Source organism: Microtus oregoni, unplaced genomic scaffold (assembly GCF_018167655.1).
Source record: "Microtus oregoni isolate MIOR12 unplaced genomic scaffold, Mior012 000015F_ref0000493, whole genome shotgun sequence".
NCBI lineage: Eukaryota > Metazoa > Chordata > Mammalia > Rodentia > Cricetidae > Microtus > Microtus oregoni.
The window spans coordinates 83421-100000 of record NW_024543074.1 but is presented as its reverse complement, the minus strand read 5'-3'; the positions used below and the strand labels follow the sequence as shown (position 1 = coordinate 100000).

The 16580-nt window shown below is 57.4% G+C and overlaps 1 protein-coding gene across 4 annotated transcripts in view; it reads left to right on the top strand.

Moving 5' to 3' along the window:
* LOC121456676 (retinoic acid receptor alpha) overlaps positions 1-16170 on the top strand; it is a 46572-nt gene extending 30402 nt beyond the window's left edge. For 3 of the 4 annotated variants that reach the window (XM_041665055.1, XM_041665054.1, XM_041665053.1), the window contains 7 exons: positions 7622-7770; positions 9459-9600; positions 11495-11655; positions 11827-12003; positions 13159-13363; positions 14057-14215; positions 14688-16170. In XM_041665055.1, coding sequence (XP_041520989.1) covers positions 7622-7770; positions 9459-9600; positions 11495-11655; positions 11827-12003; positions 13159-13363; positions 14057-14215; positions 14688-14905 — 1211 coding nt within the window. In that variant the 3' untranslated portion in view covers positions 14906-16170. Of the gene's footprint in view, positions 1-1886; positions 2560-7621; positions 7771-9458; positions 9601-11494; positions 11656-11826; positions 12004-13158; positions 13364-14056; positions 14216-14687 lie in introns of those variants that run through there. The other variant, XM_041665056.1, reaches the window with a different exon arrangement.
* Positions 16171-16580: the final 410 nt, after the last annotated feature.

Genomic DNA, 16580 nt, shown 5'->3' with positions numbered 1-16580 from the left:
GTCATATACAAGGCGCTCAGAAAATATAGTTTATTTTGAGTTGGCCTGGTTTGGTAGGGGCATGAGCTTTAGTGGCATAGTTCCCTCTTTCCTTTTGTGTTGGAGGACCAACCTTCTTTGGCTGAGACCTCCATTCATGAAGTCTCCCCACTTCCCACAGTTAGGAATAGGGATTGAACCCAGGGCTTGGGGCATGTCAGGCAAACATGCTGTCACAGAGCTACCCCTCCAGTGTTCTTTATATCTGACAGGGTCTCATGTATCTAAGGCTGGCCTCAAACTTGCTACAAGTAACCAAAGATGACCCTAGAACGTCTTTTAAGAGACAGGGTCTCACTGTGTAGCTCTGACTCTCCTGGAACTCCTCAGACTCAGAAATCTGCCTGCCTCTGCCTCCCAAGTGCCAGGATTACTGTTAGGGTTGCGGGTTGGGGTTATAGCTGCTCTTGCTTCTACCTGCCCAGTGTTGTGATTATAGCATGTATGCAAATGTGCCTTTATCAGCTTGGCTACACAGCCAGCTGAGTTCTTTTATTTTTTTTTTTAACTCTTTAAAAATTTGAGATACCATGTCACTGTGTGGTTTCGCAGGATGTTGATCCACTCTATAGGTAGCCCAGGCTGGCCTTGAATCTGTGACCCTCTTGCTTGTGTCTGTAGCTTGTACCTCCAGACCTGTCTGTATGTTTCCTTGGCGTTGTAAGCATTAAATGGCAGCATACCTGAAGAACCTGGCTTTGAGCTGGAAGATAGCTCATTTGTTAAAGTCCTTGCTGCGCAAGCATGAGGACCTCTGGGCATCACGTGTGGACAAAACCTGGCTTCTAGATTAATCTGTGTATTTTTATCCCTTCTTTTAAGAGAGCAGGATCATAGGATACCCTAGTCTTCCCTGGGTATCCCTTCTTTCTAGGGACCTACCTAACCTTGGCGTTTCTTCCGCAGAAACAGACCTCCTAGGAAGGAAGTGGGCAGCTGGAAGGAACCAGTCTCTCCTTTTATCTGTCCTGGGCTGGCCCATCCCAGTTCCCGGGCTGGGAGACACCCTGGGCGGAGCTTTGCTCGCCGGAAGCACGCCGAGTGTAGGAGGAGAGCTCCGCGCTAGTGTTTGTGCTAACAGCTCAGATCTGCCCCGTCGGATTCCGGCGGGCGAGCCGGCAGCCGGAGTCTCACATGATGTCACAGACAGTGACACAAGCTGGGTGTCTCATTCCGACACAGCGCCCAAGCTGCACAATGTCATACCCGGGACACCCAGCATGCCGCATTGGTGGTTCTAATGCTGTGTCACCTGCATCTGGGCTCTGTGCCCATTGCCAGCGTGTTCGGAGTTTGGGGCCGGACCGAGCCGAGAAAGGGGCCGGTGGGCGAGCCTCGAGGGCGGGTTGGCGAGCGGGTGATGTCACGGGCCGCGGTGGGTGGGTTACCAGGAGGTGAGGCGCCGCCAGGCGAGTTCAGCGAGAGTTCAGCCGCATTGCATTAGGCAAATGAAGCCGTGGCTGGGTGAGGGGTGTGTTTTTAGGGGGAGGACACCGGGACCACCCCACCTCCCCGCCTCAACATCTCCGGGCCCGGGATTGACCAAAAGTACTAGGGAGGCTGAGAGCCGGAACTGGGATGGGGAGGATTCCCTCCACTCTTCCGTCTTGCCTCCTGGTGCACACCGCTCTGCCTACCCAGCCTAGCCCTGTGCTCGGCTCATTTCCCGCCTCTGCTTCCACTCTGAGGATCTCCCACTCGCGGTCCACATGCTGCCTTCTGGCTCTCGCTTCATCTCGTTCTCTGCAGCCCGACCGGCCAGGAAAGGGTTAAGCCAGGGGCGGCGCCTGGCCAGGGCGGGGCAAGGGGCTGGGATCCCAGAGAAGGGGCGCGCGGGCTGGGGGGGGGCGGCGGCGTGCACACCGGAGACCCAGCGAGCGGCCCGCCGCCGGGCCGGCGGAGGCGGGGCCGCACGGGGTTCCCCCACCCGTACCCGGAATCTCAGCCGCGGAGAAGCCCGGGAGCTCTGGCCGGCAGAAGGAAGTGCTCGGTGACCCCCGTCTCCGCCCCGATCCCGCCCCAGGCCAGCGGACTTGGGGAACCGCTGGACTCTGCCTGGGACACCGGAGCCTCCAGTTCTCGGGCCGCCGGGCGTTCCCTGCAAACGAGCGCCGAGGGACCTCCTCCCAACCCGCGCAACTTCCCGCTTTTCACCTGGGACCGGCGGAACGACCTGCGGACTTAGGCGAGGGCAATTCTGGGCAGGGCGCCCCACCGCGGGGCCGCCCGTTGGGGCGAGGGGACTTGTCCCTTTGCCCCCCAGCCGCTTGGCGGGGATGGCGCCTCCGGCTGAGTGAGGGGAGCCGCGTGCAGGACTTCCCCTCCTGGACCTCCGGCCTTCGTGGGGCAAGATGTACGAGAGTGTGGAAGTCGGGGGGCTCGCCCCCGCCCCTAACCCCTTCCTAGTGGTGGACTTCTATAACCAGAACCGGGCCTGTTTGCTCCCGGAGAAGGGGCTCCCTGCCCCGGGTCCCTACTCCACCCCGCTCCGGACTCCGCTTTGGAATGGCTCAAACCACTGTACGTACCGGCCTCCGTAGTGCTACCGTAGGAGCTGGGGTGGGGGTGGCGGTGGGGACCTCTCTACCCCTCACTTTCTTTCCGTCTGTCTCGCTGTAACTCGGCTGTCCTAGCTGGACAGTTGCCCTCCACCCAGTGACCCTGGCGCGCTACCATGGTGTAGGGCTCAGTAACTTTGAGTATTCCTTCTCCCAGAGACATGAAATTCCAGCCTCTGGCCCCCCATTTACATCTTCTTGGTTAGGAACCCATAGTTCCACAGCCTGCTGGAGGGTGGGGTAAAGGTCCTGGCTGTGGGCTTGTCTGTTCTGAAGAGGAGGGGCCACCTCCCCAGATCCCACCCCTGTCAAAGCCTAGGGAGACGTCTCTCCCGTGCGCGGCAACTGATGCCCCCAGCCCCTGCTCTTGACTCGCTGTGGCCGGTGGTAGGGGACTGACTGCTCCCTGTCCTTGGTGTTGATAGTGGGGTGTGGCAGAAAGGGACTTCACCAGACAGTTGCTGTCCTGGCTACCCCTTACAATTTGAGAGGCAACTAATCCATCTTGGGGGGAAGGTCTGGCACTAGGCACCTTGCTGGCGGGCGCACTTTCATGCTGGGAACGGGAAAAGAAGCTGGAGTGAAGAATCCTCTTTAATTTTCATCCTGGTTGTTCTCTAGGAAATACTCGGTTTTTAAGGGCGGGGTGGAGGGGTTCTCTGGCAGTGGGAATGTGTCTCCTCTACTCTTGGGTCCTTTTGTTACCCTGTCTAGGGAAATAGGGCCAGGCTTTGTGCTGTTAAGAGGGACGACCGCTGCGAACCTTGATGTCCTGGCAGCTGAGCACCCTCGCCAGTCTGGTTCAATTGGGTTCAGGATCTGCTGTAAGGGGAGGTTCTTTTCCCACCCAGGACCTGTGCGCATGCCCCAGGGTGCACACCTGGGCATGTTTATGCTCGGCTGTGAGGTAGTGTGTTTTAGACGGTGGGGAGCTAGTGCTAAGGTGTTGTTAGGTGGCTCACGTTTCATCTCCCACTCTGCTGTGGGATTGGCTCTTCCCAGGAGGCTCCCCCACCTTCCCATACCTGCTGTCGCCTTTCTGCCTGCCAGGGAGCAACGAAAGATTGGGTCTCTTAAGGACTACCACAGGTCTTCTCAACCCGTGGGTCGTGACCCCTTGGAGGGGGGGTGTTGAAGGACCCTTTCACGGGGATCACATATCAGATATCATTTACATTACGATTCATAACAGTTTCAAAATTACAGTTACGAAGTAGCAGCGAAAATAACTTTTATGGTTGGGTGGGGGTCAGCACAAGGAATTGTATTAAAGGGTTGTGAGTTAGGGGGGGTGAGAACCACTGGCCTAGCATATTGGGGAAGGCTGGAGTAGAAAAGGATTTGCCCACCCACAACCCTTCTTTCACGGAAGGGAGACCTGAGGAGAAGGGCAGCCCACCCCCGCCCTTTCGGAGACACCTCCTTGGGCCTTTCCTATTGTCCTGCCCCCTGACCTTTGCCTCCAAGGCAGATCAGCTGTTAGGTTTTAGACCAGGAGGGGTGGGTGATCACTGACTTTGGGAAAAAGAGGTGGGAAATAGCATCCCCCTTATCTGTAAGGAGTCACCCCTGGGGTCGGGTTAATTGGGCTGAGCCCCAGGCTCTCCTCTCTGACTGCCTTCTCCTTTGCACTGGGGGAAGGTGGGACCTCAGCCCCTGGGGTCTCTTCCCCAAGTCCTCTCTCTAGGACAGCTGAGCTCTTCTTGGCCCAGAACTTGAGGGAGGAGGCTAGTAGAGAGACAGCCCATTCAGGGAGCCTCCCCCACCCTCCTTTCTCCAACCACTGAACTTGGGGAAGTGGAGACCTGTCTGCACACAGAACCTGCTGTGGGAAAACGGTGGTGGTCTGAGTAGAACAGTATTGTCTATGTTCAGCCTTCTCCCCTCAAGGAGGCTGTTCTGGGGTACTTGGTGAGCTGCAGTCCTGGTGACCACTGGACCTGTGTCACCACCTTGAAAAGAACCTTTTGGTGTATAGAGACTAGTGCCTGGAGTCACCTCTAGATGTCTTGGAGAATCCTACCTCCTGGCCTGTACCAGCGGAGGGAAGAGAGCAGGTTGGCTGTGGGTGGAGACCTGCTGGGTATGGCAAGGCCTTGGGGACTCTGCTTCCCTCCCACAGCCCCCATTTCAGTACACTAGAGGACAAGGGGTGCACAGGATGTGGCTCCCCATCTGTCCCCCACCAGTCTCTGCAGCTCACGCCTCCGCCCGCTTCCAGACGTCCAAGAATGTGAAGCACGTGGATGCCCGTAGTGGGGGGGGGGGAGATGCTTATCATGACCGATGGTTAAGTTCCGGCCTTGCGTTGAGCTTTCTGGCGCTGCTGCACCCAGAACTGCCCTCGCCCTCTCCCCATGAGGAGAAAAGGCAATACGGAGGGCTCCGCGCCCCCTCCCCATCTTTCCCTAGGGGCTATAAAGGGAGCTGCAAAGGGCGCCAGCTGGATTGGGAGGGGAGCCGCTGGCCAGGGGCCCAGCTGATTTCCTGCTGATCTCCTTCAGGAAACTGGCCCCTTGCTCGAGCCTGCGAACGGCTTTGGGGCGTGGGGACCTGCGCCTTGTGTACGCCCGCCCAGGAGGGGAGCGGGGGAGGGGCGCCCTGGCAGCGGAGGTGAGAGGGGACGCCGGGCTTCCTGGGCCGTTTCCAGCCCTTGGCTGCTCTCTGGAACTTTGAGCTGAGGTCTGGTCCTTCTCCAGCCCCAGCCTTGCTTCAGGAAGTGGAGAGATTTGTGGGCTGGGGCCTCAAGGGAGGGTGGCTGATGGGTGGGGCCAGGCCAGGGTACTCCCCCCCCCCCACAACACACACCTGCTCACGCTACACTGTAACTTCGTCTTAGCAGAGGCTGAGAAGACCTATACACTTCTGGCTTGGTCTTGACACTAGCCTCCCTAGGCTGCAGACTGAAGGTCTGGAGAGGTGGGGGACCCTGCCTTGAGGATTTGAGTTAAAACCTCAGAGGTTGAGTTACCTGGGTGACAGGTGAAGTGGGGTGCAGACAAAGCTAGAGCCTCAGAGGTAGCCCGCCAGCCAGCTGCCTGGGGTGGCTTGAAAAGAGGCCTCACCCAGCCCTGACCCCCACCTAGGGCCATGCCCACTATCTCACCCAAAACGATTTAAAAAAGCCCAGCTCTTCATTCCCCATAAACAACTTTCTGGACTTTGCCTTACCTCTAGGTTTCTCTGAGCCTTTGCCCCTCTGGTCTGTCCTTGGCCTTTTGCTCTTCATCCTGGTTCTCCCCTCCCTCAGTGCCATACCTGCCGTGCCTCATGCCCTCCCTCAGCCCTGAACCCCAGATCTCATGCCCTCCCTCAGCCCTGAACCCCAAATCTCCTTCAGTCCTCCTTTCCCTCCAATTTGGCTCAGTCTTGGGGGGGGGGCAGGTCAATGCCTTCTTCCTGTGCTTGTTGGAATGCTGACCAAGATTGGAGGCCAGGCTCCCCGCTTGTCCTTGATGCCCCCCTAAGTCTGGATTGTCTATTGTTACTGCTTTTACGTCTTGGAAAAAGTTAGCACGACAAAGGGTTCCTTTGTCACTCGCCCCTTTGCCTCCTGGCCTCACCCAGGCCCCCCAACCCCGCCCCCCAGCAGCTGTTCTCAGGCCTCCCTGCCTGTTTGATTTGCTTGTCAGGCCTCCTGAGAAGGAAGTGGGGTGAGAAGGCAGGGCAGGGCATTCTGTGTAGGTATGAGGAGCACATTGCTGCAGGTCAGCCCACACCTTACGGGGTTATAGACAGAAAAGTCCTTCAGGATAGTCTCTGGTTAGGGAAGGGGACATGGGTTACAGCCATGCTGGTTGGCTAGGCTGATGTCCAGGCCCAAGCAGGAGCCAGGAGAAGTCCTGCCAAGGCTGTTGGCATAGTTCCCCGGTGTGTTTGCAGGTAACGAGGGTGGTAGTATGCAGCCATGCTCCAGTGTCCCCAAGTGTCCTACCTCTCCGCCTGACTCCGTAGCCACAGGAGCTTAGGCACGGGAACCCTGGCCATCTCTCCACGCACTGGGTGGCGTACGGACAGAACTAGATGGGAGGGAAGTGGATTCCCACCCATCCTTGCCTCCGTAGAAATGGAGGGGACAAAGGAGGATGCTGGAGGGCCCTCTGGGAATCTGGGATGGTCTCTGCTATAGTTATCTGTCATCTTGTATCCCCAGCAGCCCAGGCTCTGGGCACAGCCAACTCTCACCCAAGTAGCCATGTTCTGTCTGGTGGGCAGAGAGCCAGGCACAGAGCTTTTGCTTGGGTGGACTGCCCCTGCTGGCTAGGTCACCCCCTCCTGGCTGCCCTCTTGGAGCTGAATAACAGCGGAGGGGGTAGTAACCCGGACGTAGTCTTTAGACAGACAGACAGAGCATTGATGGGAACAGACCCCTTTTGTCTTCCCCACAGACTTGGGCATCCAGAGTGATGGGCTTCTAGGAGCTGTGGGGGCTCTTCTGTCTCCAGGAGGTCCGTCCCCCCCTTCTATCTCAGGGCGTGCTCTCTTGTCTCGCCCCAACATCTGATTCTTCCTGTGTGCTGCCTTGGACCCCACCTTAGCCAGGGGATTGTTTGGGTGGGGGAGGGGCTCTGACTGCTGTTGGAGGGGGTGGAGGAGGGAGAGCGGAAGCAGAAGGGGCCAGGGAGTGGCCGGCTTTGAATATCCTGTTGACCCCTGCTTCCTCTGCTTTTAGTCTCTGTCCTTCCCTCCCTCTTCATTAAGCCTTAACTCCTTCTGAACTTGGGGGAGCTCTGCCTAAGGTGCTATTTGTATTAGGGCTTCCAAACCAAGCTCACTCCCCTCACCCTCCAATTATAGCTCTGTGTGTGGGGGGGGGGGGGAGCGAGCTGGAATTGAAGGTGGGTTCTGGGGACATAGGAATCATGGGGGTCTGGATATTTAACTGCCCTTCCCCTGGCTGCAGAGACCATCACTGTGTAGGCTTTGAATGTTGCCCTAGTGTCCAGGCCAGGGTTACTGGGGCAGGGTGGACAGGGTGCTGAGGGTAGTGGCCCGGGTCTCTAACTCTCCTCCTTCTCTCCTAGCCATCGAGACCCAGAGCAGCAGTTCAGAAGAGATAGTGCCCAGCCCCCCCTCGCCACCACCTCTGCCCCGCATCTACAAGCCTTGCTTCGTCTGTCAGGACAAGTCATCGGGCTACCACTATGGGGTCAGCGCCTGTGAGGGCTGCAAGGTGAGTGAGGGTGTCATGGAAGACAGTTTTGAGTAGATACATCGGATGCCCCCCTCTGTTGTGGCCTCAGCGAGCAGTTGGCAGGGTTGTTTCCGAAGCCTCCCGCTTTTGCTTCTTCAGCAACTGTGGAGGAGGAGGAGGAGGCTGTCTACCACAGGGCCTCCGCCATAAATGAGCAGTGGTTCCCTCACTCCAGAAACCCCCTCCTGCCATGCTCTCCTTGTCTCTATCCTCTGGCTGGCAGGGTATACACTGGCCCTGCCACTGTTGCCCAGGTTGCCATGGTGAGCTGGCTGCTGCCTGACTCTTGGCTGGGGACCCAGGAGGCCTGCCCCCAGTGGCCTTGCCTGAAGCTGTTCATGGCATCCTTGCAGGAGACAGCTAGTAGCAGACACCCGGCCTTGGCTCCCTTCAGGTGTCCAGGCTGTGGGCTCCCTAGTGGCCGCTGGGTTTCCTGCCTTCTTACTCGGGCACGTGTGTAGCTGAACCTTCCTGGCCACTGTGGTCCTGGATATCTTCCCTACCAAACAGCAGAGCCTCTGCTCCCGTTTCTTCCTTCAAAGATAAGGGCCTAGAAGCTGGGCGGTGGCGTGCACCTTTAATCCCAGTTTGGGGCCAGCCTGGTCTACAAGAGCTAGTTCCAGGACAGGCTCCAAAGCTACAGAAAAATCCTGTCTGGAAACACACACACGCACAAAGCCAAACCAAAAAAGGGTCTAGAATATGTACACTTTCAGTATTTTGGGCTCTTAGAATCTCAGTCTCGACTAGCCATCTCCAGGTGTGAGATCAAAGAAGTCAAGGGTAGTGGACAGCGGTGCCCGTGTGCTAGTCCTGTCTGGCTTGTCCTGCCTTCCTGCTGCCTAGTCACTCAGTTTCTGTGCTCGCTTGTATTGCAGAACCCTGGACAGCCTGGTCTTTCTGTGACTGTCCAGTGCATATGTGTAGTTGGTAAATGTCTTGCTCATAAGTGTGCGTGACTGTGCACAGGGTCCCTTCTCAGCTTCCTACAGCTGTCTTCTTTTGGTCGTTGTTTTATTTGTGCTTCGAGACAGTGTTTCTATGTCTATGTATAGCCCTGGCTGTCCTGGAACTAGCTTTTTGTAGAAGATGCTGGCCTTGAACTCACAGAGATCCGCCTGCCTCTGCCTCCCTAATGCTAGAATTAAAGGTGTGCCACACCACTGCCCGGCCTCTTTTGGTCTTTTGTGACAGGGTCTCCCTTTCACGCAGCTCTGGCTGTCCTGCAACTCTCTATGTAGACCAGGCTAGACTCAAACTCTCAGAGATCCACCTGCATCAGTCTCCCGGGGGCTAGGATTAAAGGTGTGCTCCACCTTGCCCAGTTCCTCCTACTGGTTACTGTGCTGTGTCCTGAGTCCCAGGCTCTGAGTCCCAGACACTTCTTTCTCCCATCTCCAGCCTTGTGTGTCCTACCCCAGATTCAACCCTGAGTCCCTTTCTTTGAAAGAGAAGAATCAGGTACAGAGATGGATGTTGTGGAGAACTCCAAGCCAGCCTATGAGATACAGACAGGCCTGGGTTCTCTCAGAGTGTCCTTTTGGGGGAGTCATATTCCCGCCTTTTCCCGCCTTCTTAGGCAGGCCAAGGCAGAGCGTTTGGAGGGTAGCAGCCAGGCTGTTCTCACTGTGGTGTGTATAACCTGTCTCCTTTCCCTCTGCACCCAGGGCTTCTTCCGACGCAGCATCCAAAAGAACATGGTGTATACGTGTCACCGGGACAAGAATTGCATCATCAACAAGGTGACCCGGAACCGCTGCCAGTACTGCCGGCTGCAGAAATGTTTCGAAGTGGGCATGTCCAAGGAGTGTGAGTGTCCTAGGGCTGGGGGCCAAGCCCCGCCCAAGGTGGGGCCTGCGGCGTTTCTGAAGGCTGGTGGTGGGGGTGCTGTGCGTCCTTGTGCACGTGTGAGCATGTGTGCGGTGGCAGGCAGGCTTCTAGTTAAGGTTACTTTGTGGACAACTACACGAACCTGTCTGTGAGTCTGGCAGGCTCTGTGTCCGCGCGTTGTTTAAGCACAGAATGCGCAGAATCCTCCCATTAGCACATCTTGCATGCTTGCATGCTTGTGCATGAGTACCTACCCCCAGGATAGCTTTCTCCTGGGCTTTGCTTGGCTTTGGGGTGTGGCTGAGTAACATACCCCTGTCCCTTGTGTATCTTAGGGGATGGGCCAGAGGGTGTTAGTTGGTATGTCTGTGTTGGGGGGCTGCCATGGGACCCCTGAAGCCATTGTCTGGATAAACCTGGAACTCCCTCCTGAGCTGGAAGAGAATTGGCTTCTCAGATCCAGGAGGAACAGGGGTTTCCAGTTTGGGCCCAGCTGAGGCCCTGAAGGAGGGAGGGACAGAAGGAGGGCTGGACAGGGAGAGACCCTCTTGTGTTGAATCATGGGTGTTGCCGTGGTGACCAGTGATTGATGATGTCAGAGATAAATGACGCTGACAGACGCCTCCTTGTCTGCGTGGCCGTTGCCATGGAGCCCGAGCCTTGGGGGAGGAGGTGGGGGAGGGGGCTGCAGGACCCCCTCCAGCCCTTTGTGGGGAGGGGTGTAGGGAAAGATGGTTCTGAGTAACACACCAAGAGCCCCAGGCAGGAATAGAGGGCTGGATATCCTGCTACCTCCTGTCACCAAAGACTGGGAGTGTTGGTCCCGCACTCAGGAAGTGGTGACTGTCCTCTGCAGTCTGTGATTACTTGGGACGTGCAGGACGGACCTTTCGCTAAAAGACTGTCACTTCCTTCTTTCTCCCTTTGGTCCACCTTCCTTCTTTCCACTGCAGAAGGACAGGACGAGGGTGGGGACCCCCTCTCCTTCCTACCAACAACCCCCCCTTCCCCTCTCTCTGGCTGCTCTGTGCCCCGGAGCTGAGCAGCTGCCATTTCAATAGAATTAAAGCTTCCGAATGATAAACGTCTTGTCACAGCTGCAATTTTCTCTTCCCAAATTATCCCCCCACTCTGCCTCTCCCTCTCCCTTCTCTCCCCTGCACTTTATTGAATTTGCAGAATCGACATGAGTGATCTCCAAATTATGCCAGCTCCCCCCCCACCCCCATCCCCTCCCTGGACCCCCACCCCCACCCTTCCTTCCTCCCGCGTCAGCAGCCGCCACCGAGGGCCTGTGAGTGATTGTGTGTCTGGGATAATCGGCTGGTAACGACCCCATTGCTTCTTTAAAGCCGAGTGGTGTGTGCGGCTCAGCGCCCCCGGCTAATGGGCCAAGAGATTCTTCCGCCTGGGGGGCCCCCCATTCTGTGGTTGGGGAGCCCTATTCCCTGCCTGCCCAGGGAGCTGCTTTGGGCCAGTCTTAGGGAACCCCAGGGAGACTGCTGCCAGGAGAGCCGGGACACTAAGGATTCCTGGCAGGCAGGCACAGGGCGAGGACTCAGTTAGCATGACTGCCAGTCTGGGCTCATGTTCTTAGAGTGTGGGCTGGAGTAGATGCATGACAGAGCACTACGTGCTGGCCAAGGGCATTGTGCGCACGTGTGGCCGCTGTGGTCATGGGCCTGGAGTAGGATTTAAGATGAGTCAGGTAGACACGGAGGGCTGGAATGTCACACTGGCTTTGTGTGCTTATGTGCGTGCGTGCGTGCGTGCGTCTGTCTGTCTGTCTGTCTGTCTGGTTGGTGAACAGCATGGGCTGGGCCTGGCCCTGAGCCACGGCAGTTTCTCTCTAACCCATCCACGTCCCCCACAGCGGTGCGAAACGATCGAAACAAAAAGAAGAAAGAGGCTCCCAAGGCTGAGTGCTCAGAGAGCTACACGCTGACCCCGGAGGTGGGGGAGCTCATCGAGAAGGTGCGCAAGGCTCACCAGGAGACCTTCCCGGCCCTCTGCCAGCTGGGCAAGTACACTACGGTATGCTGGCCAGGAGGGGTGCCACACGCCCAGGGCCCCTTCTTCCGCCACCCCTTCCAGCACCTTTCTCCTAGCCGCCGCCGTCTGGAAGCAAAGGCCGGGTGGAGGGCAGGCAGGGGACAGGCTGGAGAATGGGTGCGTAACTCTCCTTACTCTCCTGGCCTCTCTCAGAACAACAGCTCAGAACAGCGCGTCTCTCTGGACATTGACCTCTGGGACAAGTTCAGTGAACTCTCCACCAAGTGCATCATTAAGACGGTGGAGTTCGCCAAGCAGCTTCCCGGCTTCACCACCCTCACCATCGCTGACCAGATCACCCTCCTCAAGGCAGCCTGCCTGGATATCCTGGTGAGCGTTTACCCCTGCCCTTCGCCGTGTCCCTGCGTGTGGATCCGTAGGATCTAGTCTTGGCCGAACAGTCACTTTCTAGAACCTTTCTCAGAACCCGAACGTCCACGTTCTCCCTCTCCTGTGTCCGTCTGTCCACTCAGCCACCTAGCACTCAGGCTGCTCCCGTCCACCTGCTTATCCGTGCAGCCTCTCGTCAGCTCACATCCCACCTGTCCATTCAGTCCGTAGAAAGACTGACCTAGACCCCTCTGAGCTGGGCGTCTAGAGGCGGTCACACTTCCATCCTCTCTTCGAGGGGAGGAGGCCACGGACAAGTAAATGAACACTGCAAGCCGATAGTGCCGGCTGGCGTGGGATGAGAGCTGTCCTGTCCCTTCCCTGTGAAGAGAGACCCTGGAGAGGCGATACCACTAACGATACCACTAACGTCTGGTAGTGAGGCATCATGAGAAAGTGCTGTTTCCTGGGAGCAGGAAGTGGAAGGGCCTGCTGCGGGGACTCCGGTGGAGTTGGCGTGCGGTAGCGCGCCATGGCCTGAATTGTGAGTGGGATGCCTGAAGTAGTGCGAGCTGCCCAAGCTGGCAGGAGGCTTCTACAGAATCCCTCACCAGGGTTCCCGGCCTCTTCCTCAGACACATCCCTGGTGAAGACCTGGGAGGTATCGCATGCCTGACCCCCGGCGCCTGTCCCCGGTGCCGTGCACAGATGTGGGAAGCACCATCAGGAGCAAACTGTTGAGGCTGAATGGGACAGTCCTGGGGATGGCTCTGCCTTACGTCTTGCTGGCTGGAAACGCCTTTCCTTCCTGATTTCCCTGTAAGGAGGCGGTGTGGCCTAGATCCATCGCCCAGTGTCTTGGCGATGGACACGTGCGTCTGTTTAAGTTTAATTGCGATTAGACTCAGTTCAGCCCCTTAGCTGCATTAGCCACATCTCAAGTGCTCAGGAGCCACATGGGGCTGGTGGCTACCGCGCTAGATGGTGCAGACAGAACCTTTCCATCACTGGAGAAAATTCTGTCAGCCAGCCAGCCATGCTCTGGCCGCTTGCCAGGGAGGGCCTCCGGGAATGCTGGAGCTGGCGTACCAGGGGTTGGGGCAGAAGCGGGGGGTGGCGCCCCAGTCTCCGAACCTGTACATCCTCTGCACCCAGATTCTGCGAATCTGCACGCGGTACACGCCTGAACAAGACACAATGACCTTCTCAGACGGGCTGACCCTGAACCGGACGCAGATGCACAATGCTGGCTTTGGCCCTCTCACCGACTTGGTTTTTGCCTTCGCCAACCAGCTGCTGCCCCTGGAGATGGACGATGCGGAGACTGGATTGCTCAGTGCCATCTGCCTCATCTGTGGAGGTGGGTGAGGTTCAGGTGGCTCTCTGGAGGCTGGCTGCGGCCTGGAGGGGCAGGTCTGGTCTCGGGGCACTTACTCTCTCCCAGGTGACACTCCTCTACAGCATCAAGAGTGAGACCCAGCTAATATTGGTTGTTATTTTACTGTTCTTCCGTGCTACACTGATAAAGACTATATCAGTCATAGTAATGATGGCCGTGAGAGGAGAAGCTGCAGGGAAGTCCTTGCTTTGTATGGGGAGAGCTCCCCGTGTTAGCGGTTGGGCTTCCCATCTCCACCAACACAGCTACTGTGGAGAGCTTCAAACAGCCCACACCCCACTTCCTTTTAGAGTTTAAAAGCCCTGTGCTGCTGCCGGTCATTGGTGGCGCACGCCTTTAATCCCAGCACTCTGTGAGTTCGAGGCCAGCCTGGTCTACAAGAGCTAGTTCTAGGACAGGTTTCCATAGAGAAACTCTGTCTCGAAAAATCCGAAAAAAAAAAAAAAAAAAAAAGCCCTGTGCTGTCTGCCAGTCCAGAGATCCTCTCAGGCCTACCTTGCGGCCAGCCTTCTGCCCTCTGTGGCTTGGGCAGACCCGCCCCCAAGTGGCCACATCTGGGAATGCATCTGTATGCCTGCTTGGTGGAGTGGGTTTGGGTGTGGGGTTGGGGGGGGGGATGAGGGTGTGCCTGCTCAGGGGCGGTTTTATGCTCAGACCGGCAGGACCTGGAGCAGCCAGACAAGGTGGACATGCTGCAGGAGCCGCTGCTGGAGGCACTGAAGGTCTACGTCCGGAAACGGAGGCCCAGCCGTCCCCACATGTTCCCCAAGATGCTGATGAAGATCACAGATCTTCGGAGCATCAGCGCCAAGGGTGAGTCCTTCGCGTGGAAGAAGGCTCAGGACTGAGTCAGGCTGTGTGTCTTCCTCACTGAAGCTAGTCTGTCCCCGTCTGTGTCTAGGTTATGGCTCTTGCTGTCACTTTTCCATGGTAGTCCAAGGCCTGCCTCTGTAAGAGGTCATGTGGGTATAGACTGGCGGGCAGGCCTCTTGCCAGCTCCGAACCTCAGCTTCCTGTGAGGAAGGGAGCGGTGATGGTGTTTGGCAGTGCCTGCTGGGCAGTCCATGACTTGAGGCTTAGGGCCAAACCCAGACAGGCAGAAGCCTCACATTCAAAATGCTTTATCCAGTTGCCACACTGCGGGCTCGAGAGAGCTGGCTTTTGTATCAAGTCACTGAGCCCTGGATGCGGTGCATGGTAGATGCCCATATGGGTGGCATTGGTCTCCTCACCCTGTGATGCCCCCTTCTGGGCAAGTCTCTGACCTCCTCCTTCGTCCCCACAGGAGCGGAGCGAGTGATCACCCTGAAGATGGAGATTCCCGGCTCCATGCCTCCTCTTATCCAGGAAATGCTGGAGAACTCTGAGGGCTTGGACACTCTAAGCGGACAGTCGGGGGGCGGAACCCGAGATGGGGGTGGCCTGGCCCCCCCTCCGGGTAGCTGTAGCCCCAGCCTCAGCCCCAGCTCCCACAGAAGCAGCCCTGCCACCCAGTCCCCATGACCTCCACATGGACGATCCTCAACCCTGCCCTGGCTTTCTCTGCCTTCCTACTGGCCACATGACCCATCAGCCCTGCCCCGCCTCTTCCTCCCAGACAGAACTGGGAACCTTCTGCGGGGACAGGAGGGAGGAGGCAGTGACTCTGTGGACAGAGGCCTGGACCCAAGATGGACTGCCCTCTTCCGGCAGCCTGGGCTGGCATCAGGGGCCAGGCATTGAGCCATGTGAGGACCTGGGCCTGAGCCCCAACGCACCTTGCCACGTCTTTATCACCAGCAAATGCCGGGACCTGGCTTCCTGTCCTCCGAACTCAAGCCATCTCTCCCCCGTTGGGGAACTTCCCCCTGCTTCAGATGGTGACAGAGGGGGTGTCCAGGGTGGGGGAGATCCCCTGTACATATCCTGCGTACCAACCCCCCAGATATTAATTCTCGCTGGTTTCGTTTTTATTTTAATTTTTTTTTGTTTTGATTTTTTTAATAAGAATTTTCATTTTAAGCACATTTATACTGAAGGAATTTGTGCTGTGTATTGGGGGAGCTGGATCTAGAGCTGAAGGGGTGGGTCCTTGGGATGGGCAGGGCTCTGAAGGGCTCCCCTCTCCTGGATGCGCCCCACCCCGCAGCCTGTCATCCTCCCGTTCTCTCTAATACTGTGAAATACTAACTTTCCAAGGCCGCCTTCTCCTGACCTGTGCGGGAAGCAGCTTCCCTTCTCCCTCTGCCCAGCACTGGGTGTGGGCGTCCCAGGCAGCTACCCCTGGGAGGAAGGGATCCTGGCTTTGGCTTCTGCCTTTGACCACCAAGAAGTAGGGGGAGGGTAAAGCTAGGGCCCCTCGGATGAGTAGGATGCTACTCCTCACTGCCCATCAGAGCTCACTTCATCCAAGCCTCAGCCCCACTGTGAAGGGGCTGGCTAAGGGGTCCAAGTTACCCCTGCCCCCAGCCTCATAGCCACCAGCACCCCATGGGGCCCTCCAACACACACACACACACACACACACACACACACACACACACACACTTGGCCTGAGTTCCTTCATTTCCCTGGCCTCCCCCCAATCCCTCTGTGCCCCCTCCTTGCCCCGCAGGACGGGACTCCAGGGGGTCCCCTCCCTCCCCCTACACCCCTGGGCTGGGGGAGCAGGCTTACCCTGCCCTCCTGCCTGGGTGGGGTCTCACCCCGGAGCCCACTGGTATACTTGTTACTGCTGGGTTTCCACTGAATTCTACTGGAGAAAGAATAAAGTTCTATTTATTCTACAATGCCTCTGCCTCTCTGCCTCCACCCTCTCCTCTCCATATCCAGCCTGGGGCTTCGAGATGGGGGCTTTTTGCAGGCTCTGGGCCCCAGGGACTAAGCACAAGCGCTAACTGCCAAGGGCTTAGCCAGTGTCAAAGTTGCCCTGTGGCAGGGTTCAGGTCTCATAGGTCCAGTCTGGCAGTGCCCTCAAACTGGGGCTGGGAAGAATCTCTCATCCACAGCAGGGGACTCACCCTGGGAAGGAGGAGCAGGAGGACAAATGGCTCTTGCCACAGTCTGAGAAAGGAAGCCAGCCCTTGACCTCAGAGCCCCTAGACACTGAAGCTACCCAGCGAAAGACAAGTGGCTACAGATGGATGTTCCCGCAGTTGCTGGAGCCGGGCTCCCAATGCCCTAACAACAGGAGAGTGGG